Here is a 26,861-nt window from a genome sequence, read left to right on the forward strand (position 1 = left end):
GTGGGTATAATTAGCCTGTTGCAATTGTTGGCAATTCTCATCCTGGGACTTTAAAAGGTCACTCCACTCTTTAAGATACCAAATTTGGAGCCACTCTCCCTTCTGGACAGATTAAGCACACCCTACAATTAGTATACAGCTGCACCTGTTGCAAAGCCTCTTTCTTCAGTGATGTAAATGGGGACAGTCAACAACATTCTAAATTCTTGAGGGATTATTAGACCTCAGAAACCAAGCTATGAACAAATCTGATGTCTGCACTGAGGTGATGGATGGTGGTCACACCCTGACCACATGCCAAGCCACAATCTTTATTCATTATAGACAATCTCAGCTAACAAAGGCACCTCAATGACTTGACTCCCTCAATCTTATAAGCAGTCAACATGTAATTTTGCTACTTAACAAAAGTAAGTTTTTCATAATCTACTGGAGTTTCTACAAAGAACAAAGAGAAGTCCAGAAAAATATTTCTGAAGTACAACTACTAAAATAGCATTATTGATTTATCTAAACTTTACTAAGTCCTGATGAAGGAAAAATGCTGCTAATCATATATGGAGGAAAATCCTTCTATTTTATAAATTTGTAGCCCAAAGCTACACAAAGTCTCCTTTAATCTATTAATCCTTTTTTTTTTTTTTTTTTTTTTTTTGAGACAGAGTCTCACTCTTTTGCCCAGGCTAGAGTGAGTGCCGTGGCATCAGCCTAGCTCACAGCAACCTCAGACTCCTGAGCTCAAGGGATCCTCCTGTCTCAGCCTCCCGAGTAGCTGGGACTACAGGCATGCGCCACCATGCCCGGCTAATTTTTTCTATATATATATTTAGCTGTCCGTATAATTTCTTTCTATTTTTAGTAGAGATGGGGTCTCGCTCTTGCTCAGGCTGGTCTCGAACTCCTGAGCTCAAACGATCCGCCCACCTCGGCCTCCCAGAGTGCTAGGATTACAGGCGTGAGCCACCGCGCCCGGCCTATTAATCCTTTATAAAATTATTACACACTCTTCATAAATTGACAATGATAATAATTTCACCACTATAGCATAAAATAATAACACTGATATTTAAAAGATAAAGCTTCTAATGGCAATGCAGTTAGGAAAGAGGCATGAATTTAAAACATCAGATTCATAAAGTTTGCAAAAGTTTGATATAAGTCAGTAAACCATGGTTAAATCTTAAACATAAAGCCACAAACTAAGTTCTTCCTTCCTTCCTCCTTCCTTCTTTCCTTACTTTCTTTCTTTTTTAAAGAAAGACAAGCACAGAGGACAGGATTCTAAAGCCTCCTTTTGCTTTAAGTCAGTGAATCTCTAATATTTTCCACTATGTCAGAAAAAACAATTCTTTGGCAGCTGATGTATGTGGCCACATACACAAAAAGAAATGCTGTACAGCCTTCTTAAATTATGATATTGTGCTTGGTAAATCTATTAGGCAAAGCCTCTTATTATCACCACAGTATATAACATGTCATCATGTGTGCTTATATGCTTTTTCCCCTTGTATAAATTCTTTTCAAAACATAATTGGAATTATACAAAATAGAAAAAGAACATTTTTTCAAAAGAGTTTTACTACATTACTGTTAAGTAGGTATACTTCCATTTGTATCAAACTATTACTATATGTAGAAATACTTTTAAAAGATCAACTGAAATTATCATAAAAGTTCAATTAGTGAGACTATTTCAAAATTAGCATTCCAGCTTGAATAAAGCTAGCAGGACTTGATTACATTCTTACCATTGCCCTCCAAAAATATTGTCATCTGATATTTACTTTAAAATTCTTTTAAATGCCATAGAAGTAAATTTTAGAATTGCCAATTTTTTTTTTTTTTTTTTTTAGGTTTGCTGTTGGGTCTATATGGTAATCAAATTTAGAAAACTATAAATTATATTTAAATTTATTATTTACAAGCAATTAATTATAAAAAACAGCCAGGTGGCTTCCATTACATAAATTACTGTTAATGACAGAGACCTCATGCTGCTACTGTATTTAGCATTTGCATGTGTCAAGTGCACATAGCGGCGTGTAACTACCCTCTTCAGGGTGGGACTCGCACTGAAGCACGAGGCAAGCTGTCCAGGTTTCAGATCACAGGCAAACTAAGTTGTTTGCATCTGAAATATTCTGCAGGTTTTAACGTTTGTTACAGGAAACCTGTAATAACATTTTATTGAAACAGGAGTCAACCAGATACATAATTACTGAGCATTAACAATGTTTAACAAATAATGTTTAACTACACTTAGTTATTTAAAGTCCTATCTCTGTGATTTAAACTTTAAGAAAAAATGTTTAATCAATTTGCATTGAACCAAATAATGGATCTACTGATGTGTCACCAATGGAGTTTTAAAATGACATTTAACATATTTCCTCCCACCACAAAAACTGTGCTAAAGAAACAGACAATAACTCTCTTTTCAGGGTTCTGGCTCCCTATTTTATTAGCCTTTTGTAGTGATTCTTCCAACTCTATAGTAGGTATAAGTCCTTTCCAAAGAGAATGAAGAATTTGACCTCTTTATACTGAGATAAAACATAAGTTTCAATGATGTATTAAATAATAGGAGAAAAGGCGCTCATGTTGTTACTCTGAATTAAATGCAATTCCTGAACAAATGCAAAGTTCATACAAAAAGTAGACAGAAAATAAAAATAAATAACAAATAAATTTCATCCTATTTCAAACTCTATTCCAGAGGTCTAAACTAGTACCTCCACCTCGCTCCACCGATACCTCCAGAAAAAAGAGAAAGTTTTAGGAAAACGCTTCTTAACCTGTAGGATAAAATTCCAAAATTACTATAGTCTTCCTCTCTAAGCAAATAAATTTTTTTTTTAATTTAACTGAAAATTTCATATTGAGCTACCTCTCTGATATTCAATGACTAATGGTCTAATTAATAGATTATCTAACCCTTCACTTTTCTTCTTCCTCTAAGAAGTTTGCCTTATTAAAAACCACCAGAGAAGTGGGTAATGGAGACAGATTAAGAGGAAATGTAGGCCAGACATGGTAGCTCTTGCCTGTAATCCCAGCACTTTTGGAGGCAGAGGCAGGAGGGCTGCATGAGCTCAGGAGTTCGAAAGAAACCTGGGCAATGTAGTGAGATCCCATCTTTACAAAAAATTTAAAAATTAGCCAATATGGTGCTGCATGCCTGTAGTCCCAACTACTCAGGAGGCTTAGACAGGAGGATCACTTGAGCCCAGGAGTTGGAGGCTACAGGGGGGTATGATTGCACCACTGTACTCCAGCCTGGGCAACAGAGTGAGACCCCATCTCTAAAAAGTAAACATAAATAATAAAAAAGAGGAAATGTCTTTAGGCTCTTAGTAGTTACACTATGTTTGAGGAGCACAGAGAAAAGGGGGGCATAAACTAATGGCTAAGAGTTAAGTAAAGAGAGTTTATACTTACTAAGTATGAGGACAGAATAACAAGATGGACTTTTTCAGCTAACAAAAGAGAACTAATTTACTCACATTATTTTTAGCCAAAGAATCATCCTGGAGAAGGAGTAGAATTTGTATACTCATCACCAGTGATGCTGCCTGGGCTCAAAAACAGAACTTATCTTTAGGACACACTTCGCAAGTAACACAAGAAAGCCAGCTTCATAGTCACATCTCATACCTTACCAAAATACAGGGTGGCCACCAAGTCTAGAAATACAGACGAATATACAATAAATGATTTCTTGCTATTGAATTGCAACACATGGCAAAATAATTATGTCTCCAGATTTTGTGGTCACCTTGCAGCATCACCACTTTATTTATCAAACTTGATGATGTCTGTCTGTTTCCAAATGCCAGATCCATTCTCAATGTACCAATGTTTGTCACCACTGAAGACTGATATGGAAAAGGCTGTGCTATGCACTCTGAAAATATGTGCCAAAGAGAAAATACATGTCAAAAGTGTTTTGGCTATCATTAAAATGTGTGTCCAGTAGGAAAAAATATTCATTCTATTTATTAATAGCACTTTTTAAAAACTGAGTCATTAATTTAGAGTTGCAATGCATGTGGGGGAAAAGAAAAGTTCAGATGAGTTAAGTGGAAGACAAGAGAAGTAGGAACTAACAACCTACCAGGCACTAGGGCATACACTTAGCAAAACCACCAGAGTGCTTGGAAGCATTTGCTCTGAGTACATATGCATAAGAATTAACAGAAACTAAAATTCAAACCCTTTCTCTCTTATTATTACACAGTAATTTTCAATACTGTAACAAGATCTTTTCATCTCATCCCAGTCTAAACTAGGAGTAACAGCGTTATAAACTATGAATAGAAAAAAAAAAATCAAGAGCTGCCTGAGTGTTTTAGTATATGATGCAAGTTAATGATTCTGTGATGCTGTGGTCAGGTCATGTTCATGATGAGCTTTCAGAGAGCAGTCTCGAAAAGCCAGTCAGCACTGCTGTCTTTTTTTTTTTTTTTTCTGCTGTCTATTTTTATGACGCTGGAGCCATGACAGTGGGAGAGCTCACTGGTGCTGTGTGCCAGGCAGGACACGAGGACTTTACTCAGAGGGTTGAGAATTCCAGTCCCAGAGAAAGCCGAAACCAAAAGCCTAATGTAGATGGTTAAGATAAAGCATCTTAACCTGAAGAGGAAGCTAAAAAGGTTCTGCTTTGGAAACTGCCACAATATTTGGGACTTCATGGCAAATTAAGAAAATCAAAGAAGAGCCCTCCAGAAACCACACAGGCAGTTCACTGGGGTGAATAAAATGCCCTGGCCCTGCTCAGTTGTGAATCCTCTGAAGGGAAAGTTTGCTGAGGTTTAACAACAGGGGATAGATCATTTCAGAAGGTCCAGTTTTGCAGAAATATCTATGTCAAATACCACAGAGGTACCTGTTTGACATGGTCAGGGTTGGTAAGCATTGCACTAGTCTCCTGATTCAGGTAAGCTACATGCCTAAAATAACAAAAAAAAAAAAAAAAAAAAAAATGGGGAAGAGGAAAAGGACAAATCTCTAATCACAAATATGCCTTGATTCCAGTCACCAAAGTTTCACATAAAGATCCTCTTTCAGTCCAAGTTATCCTGTCCTCGAGGGTAGGACACTTACACATGGTACCTAGTCTCAACTTCTAATGAAACTCCAGTTGGTAAAGCCATTCACATTCTAAAGGGAAACCACTCCTAACACTGCAGAATGTTAGCACTCCACAATAATCATAGTTAAGTAAATGCTGAAATGAACCTTTACTCCTTTTTTATGTCCCTGTTTGAGACATCAAAACACTGTACCATTGCTTCTTGAAAGTAATAGAAATTACTTTGAATAACATGAAACAAATCTATTTATTATCTCTCAAGAATAAAAGTCAATAACTAAATTAGAATTAACCATTGAAATTGGGAAACAAAGACAAAAATAAAAATGGATCAAAAACTCTATCTACAAATGTTAATAGATATTAATATTAACAGAATTCAACAGGATCAATTTCTTTTGCCTAGTTTTATAAACTACTGAAAACTATACTGAGATGGGAGTCATGACACCAGTACTAGCTCTGCTGGTATAAATACTACCACATTTAGTATCTTCGGCATGTTGGCTGTGGATTTTTATACTGCTTCCAAAGCACTCAGTTAATATACAAATTTCTACTAAACCAAGCCATAAACAAATCTTTAACTGAAAAGCTCTGTCTACTAGTCTACTCGTTTATAATCTGTTACCTGGAAAAAAAGCAGAAGGTCTCTCTAGCCACCTAATCACCATATCAATGACACATGCCACAAGAGAGAAGCACTAGTTTATTTGATTGATCATGGTAGATAAACTCCAAATAACAGAGAAATTAACAAATGCTTGACATTTGCTCAACATCCATTATTCTGACACTGCTTTCAGAATTTCAAAGCCTGGGAGTATGCTTAATCAACATTCATATTCCCCTGTGAGCTACAGGCACCATATTGCACCCCGCCTTCATACTGATGAAAACTGCATATTGGCCATTTCCAAAATGTTCTGGGACTCCACACAGGGCCCCTTTTCTCTCTTGTTCCTGCTCTGCAGTTTTCTTTTAAACACTTCCAAGACAAAAGCATCTGCCAGTTTTTCTCTCTAGGGATGTATGCAAAATGAACTTAACAGTTTTAAGGCAGGAGTAACCCTCACATCTAAATTCATTCATAGGACAGAAAAGGGCCTAAGAGGCCTCTCCAGGGACAAAACCCTGCTGAAATTCTCCCCACATACAACAGTGGGAGCTTTATAAAATCTAAGTCCAGACAATTTCCAATTCAAATGCCCAACATAGCATGACCTTTGTCAGATCTCTGAGCCCAAGATACACCCATGATTTTTTATTCTAACCAGCACAGACATTAGACAGGGCACTACTGCTAAGCAGGAGGTTCAATATTTGCATGCTCTTCTATTGTGAAAATGTAACAGTGACAGCACTGTGTCAAATTCTTTTCCCTCTAGAACTTTAACTCCATAGGAGAGGCATGGCTGACAGATGACTCCCCAACATCTGTGTTATGTACACTGCACAGCTGAGGAGCCCTGGATCACTGTCAGAACACCGTGCCGCTGACCTGCACCTTTCTTATGCCTTCTTCTTACCCCTGCCCCCTCCCATACACAAATATATAAATATCTATAATACAAATAGTGCAATTTTTAATAAAATGTAAAGATGGCAAGACAGATTAACATAATTTATAGTCATTAAGCTGTTCACGTAGCAGCTCAACATATGTTGTATAAATGTCCTATACCGAATAATTTATCAGATCTGACACAGTGCACATCATATTGTTTTATTTAATACACTTACGAAAATTTCATGGATCAAGCATCACTTCTGAAAGCACTAGAAAATATTTATTCACCTCCCATGATTTATTTTGATTACCCTTACAGCTACATGATAAAGTGGAACTCACAAAATTACAAGGTTAAGGTTTATACAGCCATTGCTTCATATACTAAAATATAACAAATGGCTCCATGTCTGTGTTATATTTTATTTTCATTTAGTGTTAAATAGAACACTAGGCTAAGCACTTAGCCGCCTACTGAATATTTTAATATTTTTAAATAGGCCCAGAGAGTGGGAGCTCAAGAAACAATTTCAGGAAAGAACAGTAAGTCCTTTGTATGATACTAGTTAGAACAATATTGGCCAAAAAGAACAAACACTCTTCAAAGTCATCTTCTCCTCAAAAAAGATCATAAAAGTAAGCACTGGCCCATGTCAGAAATTTAACAAGAATTCACTGAATGTGCAAAGGAACACAATACAGTCTTAGACACTGGAGAAAGAGCTGGAAGACAAAATCACAGCAAAACACACAGCTCCTATCCAATGGAATTCACAATCAGTTCAAATAAAAAGCAAGAGAAATGTATATATTGCAAATGAACAGGTAAAAGCAGGTAAAAGTAACTACAACGGTCAAAGGGAAAAAAAATTCTTGGTGGATCTAATCTAATATTCAAGAGACAAAAAAAGGGGTGGGGGAGGAACAGATGGGGGAAGGGGGGCAAGAAAGGAAGGGAGGGGGAGGGAAGGAGGAAGGAAGGAAATTAAACATGGCACTTGAGACTCTTTTTCACCAATTTTCCTTTAAAATGTTTTATCTGGGGGCAGGTCTCCCAGACAAGGAAAATGAATGAAAAGAATGGTAAAAAGATTAGAAATGGGAGGTGTGAGCCCCCAATAAGAGAGGTCAATATAGCTTTTCAAGAAAAACATGAATGTTCACTGGTCTGATCATTTTTGAGAGAACTATTAAACACTTTATCAGATCGACTACCTTGGGAAAGAATACTAAGAAAAAAAACTTTTAATTTCCAAAGGACTATTTTGTTTAAAATCTAGTAAAAGTGAGATGCAGACAAGACAAGAAAATTATCTTTCTTAGGAACTAAGTTTTGTTTCCGTCTATGAGTGATAAAGTAAATAAGAATAGTCCCAAAGTGTCTATTATACAAAATAATAATCCTCCCACAAGTAATACTCTCAGGTCCCCAAAGAAGCTCCATATGTTTCAAGGTGTAGAGACCGCAGTCCAAAAGCAAGGTTCAAGCTTCTCAAAAACTTGACCTTCCCATCGCATGACAGGAGAACTGACAGTCAACGAGATACTTCATGTGGAGCAAGAAAACCACGAAACCATATAATATTGTAATTGCAAGTCAGGCAGCAGAGTGATTTTAGATGAATAACAGGTTATTGTAAAAATAATGAAGGTTCTATCATACTGCACCCTCAGAGAGGAAAGATAAAGACGATGAAGTCACATAGAGTTCAATATAAAAAACAGCAAAGTTCCAATCTTCCAAAAGAAAAGAACTAAAAATAGGAAATAATCTTGCTCAGTTTAATGCATGGTGATAATGGCACTTGGAGAATTCTAAGTAAAGAACAATTTAACTCTTGCAGCCTTATGTCAGAACAAAACCACTTCGGCCATGTTGAAGGGTTTATATGAAGGTGAGCTCCAGCATTAATAGAGACCCTTAAGAGTTGGGATGGTGGTAGGGAGGCTAAGTATCAAAAAAATTCAGTAGAGTTCATTGAGAACACTGGAGAAAAGAACGAGTTCGAGTGTCACAAATTCTTGCTGGAACCCCTATCATCACCATCACTCTGGCATTTTATTTCTAAACAAGAAATACATTTTACCTTTCTGAGATTATTTTCTGGTTACAAGCCAACCATTATGAACCTTTCAGTGAATCGCTGAATAGGGCACTTAAAGGGATAAACAATTATAAAAATAACTCTGTCACAAGCGCATACATTTTATTTTATTTAGTGATGTAATAAGCTTAAGGGCATATATCAGGTCCAAAATGGTCTTGGTCATTAATTTAAGCAATAAATCATAGGTCTTGCCAACAATGAAGGCAAACAGATGCTAACAAGGAAATGTATTATTTAATATTGCCATGTGTTATAAAAATGTAAGTGTATTTAAGACATGTCTTAAATTTTTATAATAATATGCATTTAATACATTACTGTTTTGACACATGCAGGAATCAGATTTATAGGTCCCATTCCGTAGCTTCTTCTTCTGTGAACATGAGAGCATATTCTGGATTTTTTTTTTTTTTTTTAAGAGGGGAAACCTTTAAAGTGCGTGCTTGCAACAATATCTAATTGGTTGTCTTGCTGTTTTGTAGTAAATAATGTCAGCATTGAAACTCATTAAAAAGAATGAATCTACGTACTTTGCCTGAATATAAAAATAGAATATTTAAAAATTACAATTTTTAAAGAAACATTATAGCCTAAGAAAGTAGATGAGCACTTTTAAATCAAGTAGGCAACTAATTTTTTTCACATTCATTTTGAACTGTTCTGTATGACACTAGACAAAAATTACTAACTTAATTAACAAGTTAATAAGTATAGTGCAATATTCAAAAATTTGGAAGTAAGTAGCTAAGAAAAATCCTACTTTATATCTTCATGCAAAAATCCTTAGAACCAAACAGTAGTATCTCAAAACATAAAGTAATTTAAAATTGAATTCCTCTACCCATAAATTTGGCAAATTATGTCAAACCACAATATTCCTCCTCTTAATATTTCCTTTCAGAGCAGTAGGTTTACATCCCTTTACCATCAGGTTGAATCCTTCCAGGAAAAGGGCTTGTGAGAGAAGGGAATTAGGGACTAAGACATTAATCCAAAACCTCTTTTTTAAAAGAATGAGTTTTTTCACCATCAACAAGATGCTGACTCTGCTAAAAGCATTTTTTTATTTGCAATTATTTTGTCTGAGTTTCCTTTTCAATCAACTCTCCTAACTGTCAGCATGGTCTTCCCCCCTTTTTTTTGGAGGCAAGAGTCCATGCTTTAGAACACTTGAGGAGGCAGTGCTTGGAGTATGGAAACTAAATTTTCTTCATTAAATCTACTGAAGCAGATATTAAAAATGCATTTAATATACTGGCAATGGTCGCTGGGCACCGCTGACTGTGACAGGCCAGTTACTGATGATGTGCCGTCAGATGGCCTTCTCAGCAGGCGCCTGGGTCTCAGGCTGCTGAAGGACAGCAATATCTTCCCTTGTGTGTAAGCTCTATTCATCTCCCAAGTATTTACTAAATCACAGGCCTCTGCACACATAGCCCACGTTTCAGCGTATGCTAACAAATGATGGATGGCCTCGTCAATTCGTTATGTCCTGAAAGCATGGTTTCTTGCCATTCCAATCATCAAACCTCGGCGCTTCAGAGCTGATCAGTCCCAGGGAATATATTTTTCAGGCTCGATTAAAAGAGTAGAAGTTCTTTCCATTAGAGTCTCTGACACACTCTCCTCAACTATTTGTTGTTTCAACCAATTATTTGGGCAGCATATTTAGTAGGTGCTTAAGTACTATAACACAGGCAGGTTTTTTCCTGATGTTTACTAAGGTGTAATTTCATCTATGACAAAACAGTAGAATAATTGATAGGGAGATATTTGACAGTGAAATTTACATTTTAAAATAATATTCCTTCTAGGTATAGCAGGCAAAACTTTAAAAATATTTTATATTATCATATCATGCTATATTATATTCTAATGTAATGGATGAGCAAATGTATTTCAAAGAAACTTCCAAGGGAATAACCATTCTTTAAATCATCTAAGCCTTTTAAGACAACTATTTACACAAGTTCACTTAATTATAACCTAGATAAAGGCAGAAAATGGTTCAAAATTCTTCTGACAGTTCCAAAGTTAAATGACAAAAGTTCAACTTGTCAAAGAAAAAAAAATCTCTTAAAAGAATATATATTTTCAGTTTCAAGGTTATATATACCAGTTGTCTTTTCTACAAGCCATAGGAACATTTTTATTTTTAGCTATAGCTTATCTATGGAACAGAAAATAAGAGCACACTCGTACCTTTCACTCAGAAACAGTAAACTTCATAAAAACAGATGAACTTACCACAGCTAAACAGAGAGCTGAGCTCTGAGAAAATGAGGTGGTCTTAAGGAGCCAAACAACTTGCTATAAATAAGCTTCTCAAAATGCTAAAAAATTTTTTTGAAAAAAGTGCTAGTCTCCCATTTAGCCAATAGCTAGGCCGGTCCCGTTGCACCTACAGTCAGCATAAGCTCCACAACACTGTCCTCCCATTCACCTCAACCTTGACCTCAAGATTAAGCTCATTTTTATTGCGTACAAAGGTCACCTGTATTAGGTCAAAATTCAAAGTCTCTTGTCAGAAAAGGTTGATATATTCCAACCTTTCCTTCTCCATGCATCAAATTTTTCAGGGTAAAGTCATATTCAGCAGACAGTATATTCAGCAATTTACTGTGCCATTGTAATACAGTGCAGAATACAATTGTCCAAAAAGCTATCGCATTAATAAAGTATTTTTCATGACTATGTACCAAATCTAGACTCCCTACACACCTCTAACAGAGGAAATAAGACTAAGTCTTGTTTTCACACTTCAGAAGAGTTATATGGCAAATAGTTGTCCCCAAAATAGAATCTATAGTATAATTATGACTTTCACCTCCATAGTCTTTGGCAATTGACAACATTTTTTTCAGAATGTTATTCAAATTTTTAAGCATTGCTTTTTTAAAAATACAAAGTTTTCTAACCTGGTTTAATACTTTCATTTGAATCTGGCCTTAGTAGTTTAAGTGAAGTAGGCCTAATCCTGAAACTCTCTCTTTGACCTATAACCTAGAGAAAGATATGTTCTATGATAAAGTATAGAGGAAAGGAGAAAAGTTACTGTCTTGCCCAATTCATTATTTCTGCAATTACATGATCAGCAGAACTGTAAAAATAAGATAAATTAAAGTAAATCTTTGAAGGTGGCAATCTAGAATACATTATAATTAATAAAAACCAAAGCCTTAAGGAAAAATAAATCTATTCTCTTTAAAAGGTTTATGCAACTTCTTTATGTTTATCACAAGGTCTTTTCATAATCAGTGTTAGGATGATGAATGGTTTCAAGATTGTTTAAAAAGCACTCATTCTCCAAATTTGATTAATACCTATATTAAACACTAAAAGTCAATGTTGACACTCACGTGATGAACTGGGACATCCTATAAAAACTCCATTTCCTAGAAGGCTTACACCTGAACTTATATATTTACTGGACTCAAGCTACTTCCTGATATAGCAGAACTGTGACTCCAAAAGTGCTATTCACCCAAATATCTTTCATAAATGCATAACCACCTTCTTATGTTGAAGCAAGAAAGTAAAAAGAGCTCCCACATATGGGTGGTTGTATTTGAGAAAAGTAATTACATAAGAAAATACTTTAAAAGGGCTGATTTTAGGCAAAATCTTTTCAGTTCTAATATTTTGAGTCTAATTATTATAGCCATTAATTACCATCCTTCAATTAATAATGTTAACAATAACAACAGCAGTAGCAACAAGTGTAGGATCAGGAACTGTGTTAATCATTTTATATGTACGATCTCATTTCAAGTTTGTAACAATTCCATTTCTAAATAAGAACACTGAGGCACCAAGAGGTGGAGAAAGTTACCAAAAGTTACCCAGCACGTAAGTCATGAAGCCAAAATTTATACGTTCATTTCCAGAAGTTCTTTAAACAAATATATAAGCCAGTCTTTAAAATTAAAACATTGCCTCCTGGAGTTCACAATGAGGTTTTGCCACCTATCAATTTATAAAATAGTTCATCATAAGCCGGGAAAGCGAAATAAACCACTCAAGGTCGAGCACAGGCTAGCTATGACAACTCGCCAAACACAATACCACCTGGCTGGCTCACTCACGTGGGCCTATTCCCACACCGAATTCCACATATCATTCTAAAATGCATATGTGCTCACCTGGCATTGTTAATGTCAATGACCACTTCTGTTTTAGTTGTATGCTGTCATAGTCCTTTATCCCTGATACTTGAGATGTAGAAAAGAACTACATCTGAATGTGTGATAACTGAGTCTTTATAAAAGTGTACTAAATCAAACTGCTTTTCATTATAATCACATAGATGCTTTATTTACACCTCATATTGGAATAACTGCCAACTGAAAATGTAACACCTAAGCTTGAAGTTTCTCTAGAAATACTTTCTGACATGATAATCCCTCAGGTGTACCACTAGAGTGTTTCTAAATTCTTATAGAAAGTGAAGAATCACTGTAATGTCCCTAAATTTGGCTGATTAATATCTATAACATTCTAGGTACTGCTAAGGCACAAGACTGGAATTCTAGCTCCCACACTAATTACAGTGGGGGAAAATTAGGGAGAAAGCCCAACACTCACAAAAATATTATAAGAATAAATGAGATACACATGGAAGTATTTGAGCCCCTTTCAGAGAAAAAGCTATAAAAATCCAAACAAACTAGATTAAGGAACTTTCCTAAAAGACATGCCAGGGCCATAATGTGCAAAAGTCTCAAACGGGTGACGGGTATGTAATGGTGTGTGAGGCTTAACATCTGCCTTTCGCGGTGGGGAGCCGAAGGGAAAGGGGAAGCCCAGGTTAGTACCGTTTGCCAATTTCTGTGGTGTAAACACTTCCACTGTGGATGAATTTTAAGCTACCAATGCGAGGTTGTAGTTTGTAGAGTCTGGAAAAGATGTTCACAATGAGCTCTCACAAGCTGGAAAGAGACAGCTCCAGCACCCACTGGCTGTAGGCCAAATTCAGCCCACAGACTTGTTCTGTTTGGCCAGGAAAATGTTGGCCCACACAGTGTTTTAAAAATTCAAACAAATTGACAACATTTAAAACTCAGGATATTTTATTTTTTTTCTAAAAAAAAAAAAAAAATAGCAGATCTAGATCTGCTTTCTGAAGAGTAGACGGCCTGGCAGCACAGGACCCACATTCCTACCTAGCACTGGACGGCTGCCAGAAAGTGGCTGCCGCTGGTTCGTGCACACAACCATGCTTTCACTTAGCCACAATCCCTACCAGCTCAGCTTCATTGATTCCCTTGTTGTCGATTCCTGCCTGGCCCCTAGAAGGATAGGAGTCTGTGACCTCTAATTGAAGAGGAGAGTTTTGCCTCCAGATGTGGAAATTTGGTCAAATCACTGGGTAGTACTCCTTCCTCGGTTCCTACATCTGTAACATTAAGTTTTGACCAGATCATCTCTAATTGCCATCTCAATCCAACTATGGTTTGCTCTATAAATGACTGAATCTGAATAAGAGAAGCATTCAGGTCCCTCTGGAGCAGTTTTTATGAACTGCATGTGGGCAGTTCCAAACATACCCACCAAAGTGCAAATAAAAATTCAAATTGTCACAAATTTGAGGTTAAATATATTTTTATCTTTATATATATTTTAGTTGGCCTCAGAAAATAAGAATCTAGATAATTTTAACTTCATCCACTAGGAAATGATGCTTATGAGCTATTTATTTGTTACATATTGGCCGGTACATACAGGCTCTAAGAGTCTGTGGGACTTTTAATGTTATACAACCAAGAGTCTGTCCCATATCCCCAGTCCATTTACCAGCTTAGCTAAATGGGGCTCGAAGTCAAGTTAATTTCAAATTTTATTAGCTTTCCCTACCAATATTATCAGCAAAAACAAATAGCAGTGTCATAGACCTTAAGAAAAAAAATATCAGCTTGGGAGAATTGTAGACAGAAACAAAAATGTGAAAAAAAATAAAGTGCCAGTCTAATTTCATATGTATTTGTAGGAAGACACATTTAAATGATGCTTCTCCTCCCAGATCCAATTTACAAGGAGGCTACCTACCAAAGCCTTATAAACACCATGTCATAAGCTATAGAATCATAGGATAAGATGTCCCACAGGCATGAATGTCAAGCCACAAAGTTTTCACCCTGCATCTCTATTCATCCTAAAGCATTCCGAGATTAAACATATCTCGTTCTATTTGAGAGTGATCATAAATGTCCATGACAAACATTAATTCATAAACTTGCTGAGTGAAATCTGAATCTTTCATACTGCTAGGCTGATGTGAGGAAACAGCAAGTCCATTAGCTGATAAATGAACTTAACCAAGCACCTGCATCCCAAAGGTTAGTAGACCTTTGCCATACTATGTCCTGCTAGCTGCAAATTTGGGCATTTTCAACAGTCTTACGTGATAACTCTTATAAATATAAAGGGTCTGCTATGCCTCCTATTTCCTAAAATGGAATAAACACAAGATCAGAGTTTATATCTTGTCCTTTATTGTTCCTGGAGCAATGGACAAGTCCTAATAATAACCAAAAAATAAAAAAAAATTAAAAATAAATATGTTGGAGAGCAGGTGGCAATTCTGTTGCACCAGGTATTTTAAGTCTTGATCTTGGATATGCCTACTGCTTCCAGAACAACCTCATAAAAAGACTGGGCTTTATACAGAATTGCCCCAATTAGCAGGGTCTAGTCAAGTAAAGACCCAGAACTTATATATTTCACTGAACAACAGTATCAAGAGATAGGAATCTACCTACTTTTTTCCTCTACTTGAATTGCTTTCTTTGTTTCAAACTATTTATTCCCAGGCTCTTGAAGTTATTACTCCTAGTTTAATAGTTTTAAATGTTTTTAGCAGCTGAATCACAGTATTTCAAACACACAAAAGAAATAGGTCCTGAGAAATTTTAACATTTTACTTTGTATGGAAAATTCACACCCCTCAGTCATCTCAATGAGACTCTGGGTATTTACTAGGTCACAGTTTGAACACCACACTAGGTTAAAAAAAATTTTTTAAATAAAAAATAAAAACTCAATTTGCTGTCCTAAAGCCAGAATGTCCAGAAAAGAGCACCCCTCAGCCAACAGACACCACATGAAAGTGTGACAAACCATGTCACTCACTGCTCCTTGGCATGAAGGAAACTTTGGGTTGTGAGGAAGGATGATTAACTCTTAAATATATGCTTCTTGAAAGGTCAGGGATGGAAAGAAAAGTTGAGGTAGATATTAATTCCCCAAAATGGCCAGGAAAAGGTAAGATTTGTGATCAGCATGTACCATTTTTAATATGGGGGCACAGATATTCCACTCTGATTTCAAACCATGGACCAAACAATCTGGGATCCAGTTGTCTGTTCTGTCCCCCTAAGAAATGGAGAAATGTCATTCAGTTAGAAGTTCCACTCCAGCAGCTTCAGTGTGTTCATGTGTACCAGCTCACTGTATAAGCAAACTGACAGCAGGAAGGGGAAAGGAGAAACGTATCTTGAATCAAACATGTGAAACATACCCCTTCAATAAAAAGACAATTAAAAATAAAATAAAGAAAAATGTATTCTTTGCCTATCTCCTACATGATTTTCATACCAGTACGTGACTTGTATATATTTAGGTCACTTTTCAGGCTTACTCTGGAAAAGTACTTGTATATTGATTGTTTTGTTTCTACGGAAAATCAACCAATATGGCAAAATTGCATAAAATGTGTAATAAAAACATAATGGTAAATTCTGTCAACATTTGTTGAAAGTTAAATAATAAAATACTATTAACCTATACTTCTATTGAATCTTTTCTTCCTAGGGAAATACATAATGCCTCTTTATTACACAAGCAATCATTCTGGTATGGGTTATTACTTAGTAAACTGAAGTTTGATGCCTGAATATAGATTTAAAAATGAAGTCAATATTCTAATAACATGAAATTTCCCCCTGAAACTAATAAAAAATACAGTCGGTGTGTGGATTCTTCTCAGGATAACATTATCTGAGCCTTTCTTCAAATACTCCTTTGCAGGAACTCAAGCTCATCTCACTTTTGCAGCTACATAAATCCAAAGAAGTACAAATATTTGATAAAAGCTAAGTATTTCTTTTAGAAAGAAAAGAGACCACACATTAACAAAATAACCTTTCAGAAGAGTTTTTAAAGCTAAACTACAATGTAGCAACAAAATAAAAACCTGAAATCTTATGGAATAAAAAAAAACAAAACATATTTTAAAAGATTACCAAAGAAAATATATGAAATAATATTCTTTTCTTAGGCATTCCTACCTACTGTAAATGATCAATACAGAAATAACTCTAGATATCTTTGCTGAGTATATAAATTCATATTATTTTTAAAGATCACATAAATTAACAACACTTCTTTGGCAAAACCACAAATAAAACTTCCAGTTTTAATAGAAGACTTGTTCTCTCTTTCTAAGCCATTCTCACTCATTATTCTGGAACTCAAGTCCACCACAACATCATCAGAAGTGTAGAAAATTGACCACAAATTGAGAACCAACTCTCCATTCAATTAGGAGAAACAAGGCCAATAGGAAAAATAACCCAATTAAGTAAACTAAGCCCTGCCATATCAATTATACATTGCAATGCTCCACCATGATTCTTAAAAATTAGTGAATCTAGGTTAAAAAGATTTTTTTAAATGCTATTACATGTCACTGTGAAATAGTTAAAGCAAGTTTCTGATATCTGTGCTATGTTCAATGGATAATCAAATCCTATGTGTTCACAGCTATGCAATCAACTGATCCTTATAAACATTTTTATTTTCTGTAAATCTACCGCCCTTTGTTTCAAAGCAAATTGTGTCTCATAAGTTTCAAAAGATACTACTCAGACATTTCTTCTACTTTAGACCAGCTACTAAATTATAACAATCATATTTGCCATTCATTAAAAAGTTAGCAAGAGCTCTACACTATGCTAAACGTTTTATGTGCCTTATATCACTTAATCCTTAGCACAGCCTTATGGAACTGCATGTGGAGAGGCAACAGAGTGGGAGGAAGATTCTGGAGCCAGATTCTACTTGGGGTTGAATCCTGCTTCTTATACTTCCTAGCTGTAGAATTTACCCCTCCTTTTACAGATGAGACAACTTTGACCCACATAAAAAGAGGTAGACTCAAGTCATTTTCTAAGAACAAACTGTTACAGGAAGCAAGAACAATGGAATACAAGATGGAAAAACTGGACATCTTAAAATGGACCATGTGTTGGGGCGGTGGGGTATTGTTCAAAAAAAGACAACTATAGCCAATGGTAGCACCAAATTAAACCAAACCACCTCAAATAAATGAGAAAGCTAAGTAAAATTTTTGTGCTTGTACCAAGCAAGTTCCTTAGCTACTCTACTCCTAACCAGATTGGATTCCTAAGTTTACCACCAAGAACCACCACGTTCAACACTGGCAAATACACAGTAGAATCAGCCTTAACTCCAGTTTTCTGGTAGAGATAGGTAAAGATTTCAAGAAGACCAAGTACACTGGCTTAAGCATAGGCTGCCCAGCCAAAAAAAGTTTTTAACTATTGCTTTTGAGATCTTACTAGGAATGGAAATTTAAAATGCTTCATATGAGTCAATAATTGCCTGTGTTATGATCCAAGAGTGGGAAGACAGTAGGAGATGACGTGGGCCAAGACAGAAAAAATCATGCTGAGATATGTGAAGGCACCATTAGAAAAACCTGAGCCAGGATCTCTAAGGGCAAAGATGTATCAATAGGTTATAGACATTTATTTGCTTATAGATTTATAGTATTGAGACTTTGATTTATGACTCATTAGTGCAGCAACTAAATAGCTAATGTACAGTAAGGGAATTCAGGGGAAAACTAAACTGTGCCAAAAGGGCTTAGTCTGCCAGCAAAAGAATTTCCAGTAAAGGTATATCTCCTCTAAGTATATCTGAACTATTCAAAAAATCCTTTGGTTTCTAACATTCTACAATTCTAATACTTCATAGCCATTGGCTATTTCTTAAACTCTTTCCTCAGACTATAAGCTATTCAAAATAGTTACTATATTATCCTATTTGGGGTTTTTTTGGTGCTTGTTTTTAGAGATGGGGTCTTGCTATGTTGCCCAGGCTGGAGTGCAGTGGCTATTCACAAACATGATTATGTGCACTACAGCCTCACAATCCTGGGGTCAAGTGATCCTCACACTTCACCCTCCCAAGTAGTTGGGCTTATAGGTACCTGGCTGTTTTTTTAAAAATATCCAAATAGTGCCACAAACATAGTGAGCACACTATTATAGATCAAATGCTATAAGTGGTGGAAAACTCTGCAATTACCAATAAAAATCATGGGCTGATTATAGGATGGATTGTTTCACATAAAATGGTGGTAGTGGATGCTACTAGCTAAACAAATATTCTGGTAAGAGAAACTGAGAATCACTCTTAGGTGAATACCAGTAATAACTGTTTCACGAGCACACCATCGATGGATGCTAAAATCAGTGAGGAAAAGGGTGATGAGAAACAGGATATTTGCATAGCCTCAAAGTATATCCCCACAAAGGGACAAGGACTTATTAAGTGGGAAAGGAACAATAGTAATTTTATAGTATAACTGTAACTATAATAGTGTGAAAAAAAATTCAATAGTACTATAAAACTACCAGCTCCTGAATGCAAATCAAGGCAGACACCACCTTAACCAGGCAAATAAGGTTAACATCACTAACAATAAGACATATGAAGTCACATACCCCTGATATCATGCACTAAAAAGGGCACAACATTATTTCTGGGGTACTCTTGCCAAGAGTGTTTACCTTCAATCTACTCATGAGAAAACGAACATCAAACACAAATGGAAGAGCATTCCACGAAACAACTGACCAGGTACTCTCCAAAAGTGTCAAAATTGGTGGAGGTAGGGCAATAAAAAAATTTTTTTAAAAAGTGTCAAAATCATAAAAGACAAAGAATTAGTAAGAAACTATCACAGACTAGAAGAGAGTTTAAGACATGACAACTAAATCCAGTGTGTGATCCTAGAACAGAAAAGGGACATCAGTGAAAAAACTAGCAAAGTTCAAAAAAAGGTCTGTAGATTATATTGCATTAAAATTAATTTCTTCATTTGGACAACTGTACTAGGGTAATAAAAGATGTTAACATTAAGGGAAGCTGGGTGAAGGGTATATGGGAATTCTCTGTAACATTTCTGCAACTTTTCTGTAAATTTAAAAACATTTTGAAACACACATAAATATATGAAATGACATACAAATATACATGTAGTGTTTGGGCAGAAAATTATAATGTAAAATATAACCTTAAAAGAACAGCCAATTGTGACAGGGGCTTCTACCTGAATAACAAGGTCCAGGAAATAAACTGGAAAATGTAAATCAATGAATGTATCCTCAGCAAGTGCTTAAATACAGTATGTCCTGTGTTCTAGGGGACAAAGGGCCCATTACAGCAGGTCCTCAAATAACATTGTTTTGTTCAATGTTGTTTGGTCATAATACTGATGAGAAAAAAAAAGTCCATTCCCACTGGGGCCACTGTGTTGGTGGAGTTTGCATGTTCTCCCAATGTCTATCTGAGTTTCCTATGGGTACTCCCGTTTCCTCCAACATCCCAAAGATGTGCATGTTAGATGAATTCGCGTGTCTAAATGGTCCCTGTCTGAGTGAGTGTGTGAGTGTGTGAGTGCACCCTGCGATGTACGGAATGGTGTCCTGTCCAGGGTTGGTTCCTGCCTTGTGCCATCAGCTGCCAGGATAGGCTCCAGCCACCTGTGACCTGAACTGGAATAAATGGGCTGGAAAATAAAGGACGGAATTAATACAACTGACAGTAAAATAAAAATTCATAAAGTATACAATGATCACACAAATGCATGACAAAAGGGCTCAGCCTGACACATTTGTTATTCTTTGTTTTCAAACTTCATGGTAGGAGGAGATTCTCCTCACAATTTTCACTCTGCAAACATTTATTCCTTGATCTAACCACTCACCACAACTATGACCACCGTCACTTATTGATTCGCCAAAAATTGGATAAATAATTATGTTACTTGTTTTTACGTATCTTTCTTAAATGTTTATATAGCTCACATTTATTTCAATGGTTAATATTAGAAATGTTTTGGGTCTTGTTTTAGAAGTTTGGTGATATTTTTGTAACCAGAAATATGTCACAGGAACCTAACTCTTGTTTATACCAACTAGCCTATGGTAAAACTGGTTTTGTTCCAAGTCATTTCCCTTAAAGTCACAGTTTCCAAGGACCTATCAACGAGATTAAGTGAGGACTTACTGAATTGTAAAACTGAAGAAGAGAAATGAATAGAATGAGGGTGAATTTTGTAGTTGTAAGGTATTAAAGATCACAAAGTCCTACCCCTTCCTTTTAATCGGAGGATTCCATGACCAAGTTCAACATAGTGACTTGAAAAGATATAATTTTGTAATTTAAATGAAAACAAAGAAGCTATAGTGTAAAAAAAAAAAAAATTAAGCTACATCTTTACCTCTGAGCATTTACTAAAATAAATTTCATCCAGAAACAGTAAAGAATTAAGAAAAATAGCACTTGATTGAGTTTACAGTGTAAAAAATAAAAAGAAAAAGAAAGCCGTAAAGAATGTAAAAGAAATTTGTGTGAAAGAATTTGTTTTTCATGTGTTAGGATAGGAAAGGACTTCTTAAGTGTAAAGGCAAAAATTTTAAAAAGCATAAATTTAAAAGTTTAACATATCAAAAACAGAACAATATTTAAAAGCAAACAACTGGGAAAATATCTGCAACAAATTTGACATATAAAGGATCAACATCTTTAACACATGCAGATCAACAAACAATAACAGTAGACACTCCAATAGACAATTAGGCAAAGGATACCAAGCAGGTAATTCAAGAAGAAAATTAAATGGTCAAAAAATATTTGGAAAAATGTACAAAATGATTATAATTTTTACAATGCTAATTATAAGATGTCATTCTTGATTCAACATATTAAAGATTAAATAATGACTCTCCTCAAAGCCAGAAAAGTTGCCAGAGACAGACACTCCCATGCCATGCTGATAATAGGATTAGTATAATCTTTTTGATAGTAATTTGTCAATAGATATCAAAATCCTTCAAACCAAAATCACCCTTTGATTTGAAAAGGCTAGTGGCTGTCACAGTGTGGTCAGTGCACTCCTGGAATCTCTGAGACTCTCTCAGGGGTCTATAAGGTCAAAACTACTATTTTTATAAAAATAATAAGACATTATTTGCCTTTTCCCCTGTATTGACCTATGTATTTGTACCTATGGTGCAAAAAACAATGGTAGGTAAAACTACCAGCTCCTGAGTACAAATCAAGATCAGGGCACCATAACTCTACTAGTCACTGTATTCTTCACCACCACAAACTGGCAGGAAAAAAAGAAAAAAAAAAAAAAAAAGACTTTCACCTAAGAATATTCACTTATTAATGTTATTAAATATGAACCCTTGAATACACATCCTTTTAACATTCCGTATGACAAAATAGGAAGTAAATACAAAGCACATCTTCTTCATATCGAAGTATGATGGTTGTCGCAGTGGAAAGCACTTGTGTGATTGAGAGCTGAACTTTTCTATGGAACTTTTTCTATGGAACACTATTTTTACTTGAATGAACAATGCACAAAGAAAGTATCATTATTTAGATTTAAGTATCTGGCAGACATTTTCTTAAAAATAAATAATGCGAGCCTGTCATTCCAAGGAAAACAACTGATAGCATTTGCTGCCAATGATAAAATTTGGGCTTTCAAGGAAAAAGTCAAATACTAGAAAGCTCATATCCATCACTGTGAGCTTGACAGCTTCAAATCTTACAGACTTCTGAAGCATCTATGGTGATATTAACAAATGTGATTTTTTTATATTGTATAATGAAATTTGTAAGATTTGCATAACTCACAACCAACATTTTACAAATGAACAATGCATGATGATAAAAATAACGCGTGGGAAAAGATCTATTCAAAGTTCAAAATAGGCCAATGGATCCTAACATAATAGAGTGTGAAAAGTTTCTTGATATGGTTTCAGTTACAAATTGGAATTAACATTTAAGAAAATTCTGCTTGTTGTGTTTTACGTAATAACAGAAATATTTACAATTACCTGAAAAGTCTATTAAGTTACTCTTCCCTTTTCCAACTACATAACTGTCTGAGGCGTGAGTTTCTACATATTCTTTAATCAAAAATAACATATCACCGCCGGGCGCGGTGGCTCACGCCTGTAATCCTAGCACTCTGGGAGGCCGAGGCGGGTGGATTGCTCAAGGTCAGGAGTTCGAGACCAGCCTGAGCGAGACCCCGTCTCTACTAAAAATAGAAAGACATTATATGGACACCTAAAAATCTATATAGAAAAAATTAGCCGGGCATAGTGGCGCATGCCTGTAGTCCCAGCTACTCGGGAGGCTGAGGCAGTAGGATCGCTTAAGCCCAGGAGTTTGAGGTTGCTGTGAGCTAAGCTGACGCCACGGCACTCACTCTAGCCTGGGCAACAAAGTGAGACTCTGTCTCAACAACAAAAAAAAAAATAACATATCACAACAAGTTGAATGCAGAAGCAGATATGTCTCCCTTCTATCAAGTCAACCATTAAAAGAGATTTGTAAAAGTATAAAACAATGTCATTTTCTCACTACTATTTTTGAAGTTATGGTTATTATTCATAAATATGTTAACAAGTAATGAGTTTAGTTTTTAAAATAAATTAATAAGTATCTTAAAAATTTCTCAGTTTTAATTTATATTTTGGCAATTATCAACAGATATAACCCACATAAACAAAAGTTCTTTGAGGTCTTCAATACTTTTTCAGGGTGTAAAGAGATCCAGAGAACAAAAAGCTTGAAAATTTATGAAATGGTCAATTCCTAACTTCTGCGAGTCTAAAGTAAAAAAATAAGCAGACATGGCATTATATACGTGCAAACATAAATTTATCAAAAAATAAGAAAAAGAAAACATTTGATGTCCAACAAGAAGAAAATGAATGGTACATCTAGAATGTGATACTATTGGTTACTTGAAACAAATTGTGAAGAATTTTTTAAGATGAGGAATGTTCACAATATGCTGAGGGGGAAAGCAAGATCCACAAACTATATAAGCAGAGACAGCAATGCACTGAAAAAAAGACTAGAAGGAAAAAAAAAAGACTAGAATTCAATATGCAAATGCTGCTCACCAAAAAATAATTACTACTGGTATCATTATTGATATTAAAACTAATCAGGAAAGCTTGGTATAAACTCTGAACTGAGAGTCGAGAAACCTGTATTCTAGGCATTGTTTGTCCATTAAACATCTCTGAGATTTTTTAACAAGTCACTTTAACCTCTTTGAACTACCAGAAATTATCTCTGAGGTTCCTACCTGACTGACTCTCAGGTGAAATGAACTTTCAGATGTAAAGACTGTTCAAGAACTTTGCAAGGATCATCTAAAGTAAATCAGTGCTACAAAGAGAACTATGAAACCAACTTCAAAATCACACCATTTATAGAATTCCGACCCAATATACTAAATAGTTCTTTAATCCCTTCTTTTGCAGACTAGTAGTTCAGCTTCTCTAAATAAAGTTTCCTGTGGAAGAAAAGTTAAAGTTACTTAATCTCTGAATGGTGTTTGGGAGAAGTGAAAAATATTTGGGTATATCCTGAATAAGAAAGAAAAGAGCCTGAGACAATAAGCAAGCCAACATGGAATCCCACATGATGGGTGCCTTTCGAAAGTGCTCAGTACTGAGTGGTTACTTATCATGGAGAAGACAAGGTATTTGCCACAGAAAAGAAAGAAAAAGAGAAAGAGAGGAGAAAGAGAAAGAGAAGTAAAAATACAAGTGGCTATACATGTGCACAGTGAGAACAGAATATCAAAACGTATGCTCTATCTTAAAAAACTGCCCAGAAAAATCTACCTATTCCCTTGGCTGACCAGCCTTCACCCATTTCACTGTTCGTGTGCAGAACCGGCAAAACTTAATGATAGAAAATTACATTCCAATTTGTCAATTTTATTTCTTGTTAGTAAGTCTGATAAAATCCTAAAGACTATAAGGGAATAAATATTGCCCTAAATTAAATTCAGTTAACACTGGGAAAAGACCCTTTCATTTTACAGACTATCAAAACCAAGTCCTCAAAAAAACTGAGGTCAATAAAAGATCTTCAACTAATGCTTCAATTTTTACTTTAATATCTATTATCCAATAACCTCTCTTTCCTTAAGAAAATACTTCTATGCTGATGTTTGTTCAAGGGCTTTCCATCAAGGATGGGGAAGCGCTCCATTAGGGATAACCATGCTCAGTTCCAAGAAAACAAAATGGTACAGGTTTGGATTTGGTCTTCAATTAGGAAAAAAGTAAACAAATATTATACACTTTTAACAGAGCATAAAGAAAATGACCTGGTTGTCCTAAACTGGTTCTATATGATGCTTGGGTCTTAGTTTCCACATCCTTAAAATGAGGAATCTATATAATTCCCAAAGAAATCTCTTTGGGAATTTATTTCTTATTAAATTGGATAATCCTAAAATCACTGACAAAAGAAGTGTTTTGGGGGTGGGGGAGGAAAATATGAAATACACATATATGTGTATATATGTGAGTGTGTATATATATATATATATACACACATATATATGTGTGTGTGTGTGTATATATATATATATAAACAGAAAGAGAAACATTCAGATATGGTTGTTCAATGGCCAATGACCCAAGAGTGGAACCCTGGGGTACCAGGCTCTCTGATTTGAGAACCCTTGCGGTCACTAAATTGCATAGTCAACAGTGCGAGCCACAGTCGAACAGTATAAGGCTCCTTTAGGCATGAGCTCCCTTGTTTGTTTCCAGTGGCCAACTGAAAAGGGTCCTCCATTTCCTCCTTATGAATCTTTAATTAATATTTCTACTTAGAGAGGGCCCTGCCTCCCATTATTCACTCTTAGTATCTGTCAATTTACCAGTGGACATGTATGAAAGCACCTACTATGTGCACCGATCACCTAGTTACATGTGAAGTTTTCGGTAAATATTTGTTGACTTGAAAGTAATCGCAAGGGCTTGGGAGGCTGCTACAGACTCATCCATTAAGGGTTTTGTGCGGAAGGCGGGTGAAAGAAGAAACCTTTTTCACGATCCTTGATCTGACGCCTGACACTGGTGTTCCTCCCCATTCATGTGTGACACGTGGTTCCTAAGCGCTGCCAGGGCGGCCCAGACACAGCTGCTGCAGGCAAGGGGCGGTGAGAGGGGAGAGATGGACACTTACCTGGGGAACCTCTGCTTCAGCTTCCTCAGGCTCTGCCTGGTGGGCGGCACAGACACTAGGCACTGGGCTATCTCGTCGTACTGGGCTTTGGTCAGTATCATGTTGGGCCAGGGACCAGGAGGTGGCGGGGACAAGGAAAAAAAAAAACACCCTGGAGCTGCCTTGGTGCCAGGGAATGAGGGGTAGGCACACAGCGGCACAGCCCTGGGTCCTCGTCCTCCTTGGCTTGGCCTTATACCCCCTGAAATATACCCTGAGCTGCAAAGCTGGGCGGAGACTCGCCGTGTCCTAGGCTTCACCCGGCACCTCCGCGGCGGGGGCGGGCTGTATACTGTGTTACCCAAGCTTGGTTTACTGAGCAGCCGCAGTTGGCCTGGCCGAAGCCAACTAGCCGCCATGTCACTTAAGGGCAAACCAACCAGGAAGTACCAGCCGCCCATGGAAAGGGCGCGGAGCCAGAGTCAGCTGGCAGGTGTCCTGGGCAGCGTCTACCTGGGAATTGACAAGGAATGTTCGTGGAATTCATATTCTCCCAGTTACTAGAAGCTAGGGAGGACGGGTGCACAAGCCAGGCAGCAAGTCTCACGAGTGCCCCGCGATCCTTCAGCTTGAGCCCGGGAAAGCCACTGCCAGAGCGCGCGATTTGAATATGCTTCCAAACGTGCCCGTTTTAGCGCCGCTGCAAGCGGAAAGGTCTGCAAAAAACTGTGTCTTCGCTCCACCAAAGTCTCTCTCCACTCTGCGACCATGAACCAAGCAGTAAAACCACTAGGATCGCTCTAAACATAGCTTGGCTTGTGTTGAGGAAGTCCTG

At 36.4% G+C, this 26,861-nt stretch overlaps 1 protein-coding gene across 7 annotated transcripts in view; it reads right to left on the reverse strand.

The window, feature by feature from the left end:
- Positions 1 to 26,379, reverse strand: part of CDIN1 (CDAN1 interacting nuclease 1) — a 213,076-nt gene extending 186,697 nt beyond the window's left edge. For 6 of the 7 annotated variants that reach the window (XM_069461911.1, XM_069461927.1, XM_069461919.1 and 3 more), the window contains exon 1: positions 26,048 to 26,379. In XM_069461911.1, coding sequence (XP_069318012.1) covers positions 26,048 to 26,148 — 101 coding nt within the window. In that variant the 5' untranslated portion in view covers positions 26,149 to 26,379. The remainder of the gene's footprint in view (positions 1 to 26,047) is intronic. The other variant, XM_069461903.1, reaches the window with a different exon arrangement.
- Between the last annotated feature and the right edge of the window lie 482 nt (positions 26,380 to 26,861).

The sequence above is a fragment of the Eulemur rufifrons genome, chromosome 2 (assembly GCF_041146395.1).
Source record: "Eulemur rufifrons isolate Redbay chromosome 2, OSU_ERuf_1, whole genome shotgun sequence".
NCBI lineage: Eukaryota > Metazoa > Chordata > Mammalia > Primates > Lemuridae > Eulemur > Eulemur rufifrons.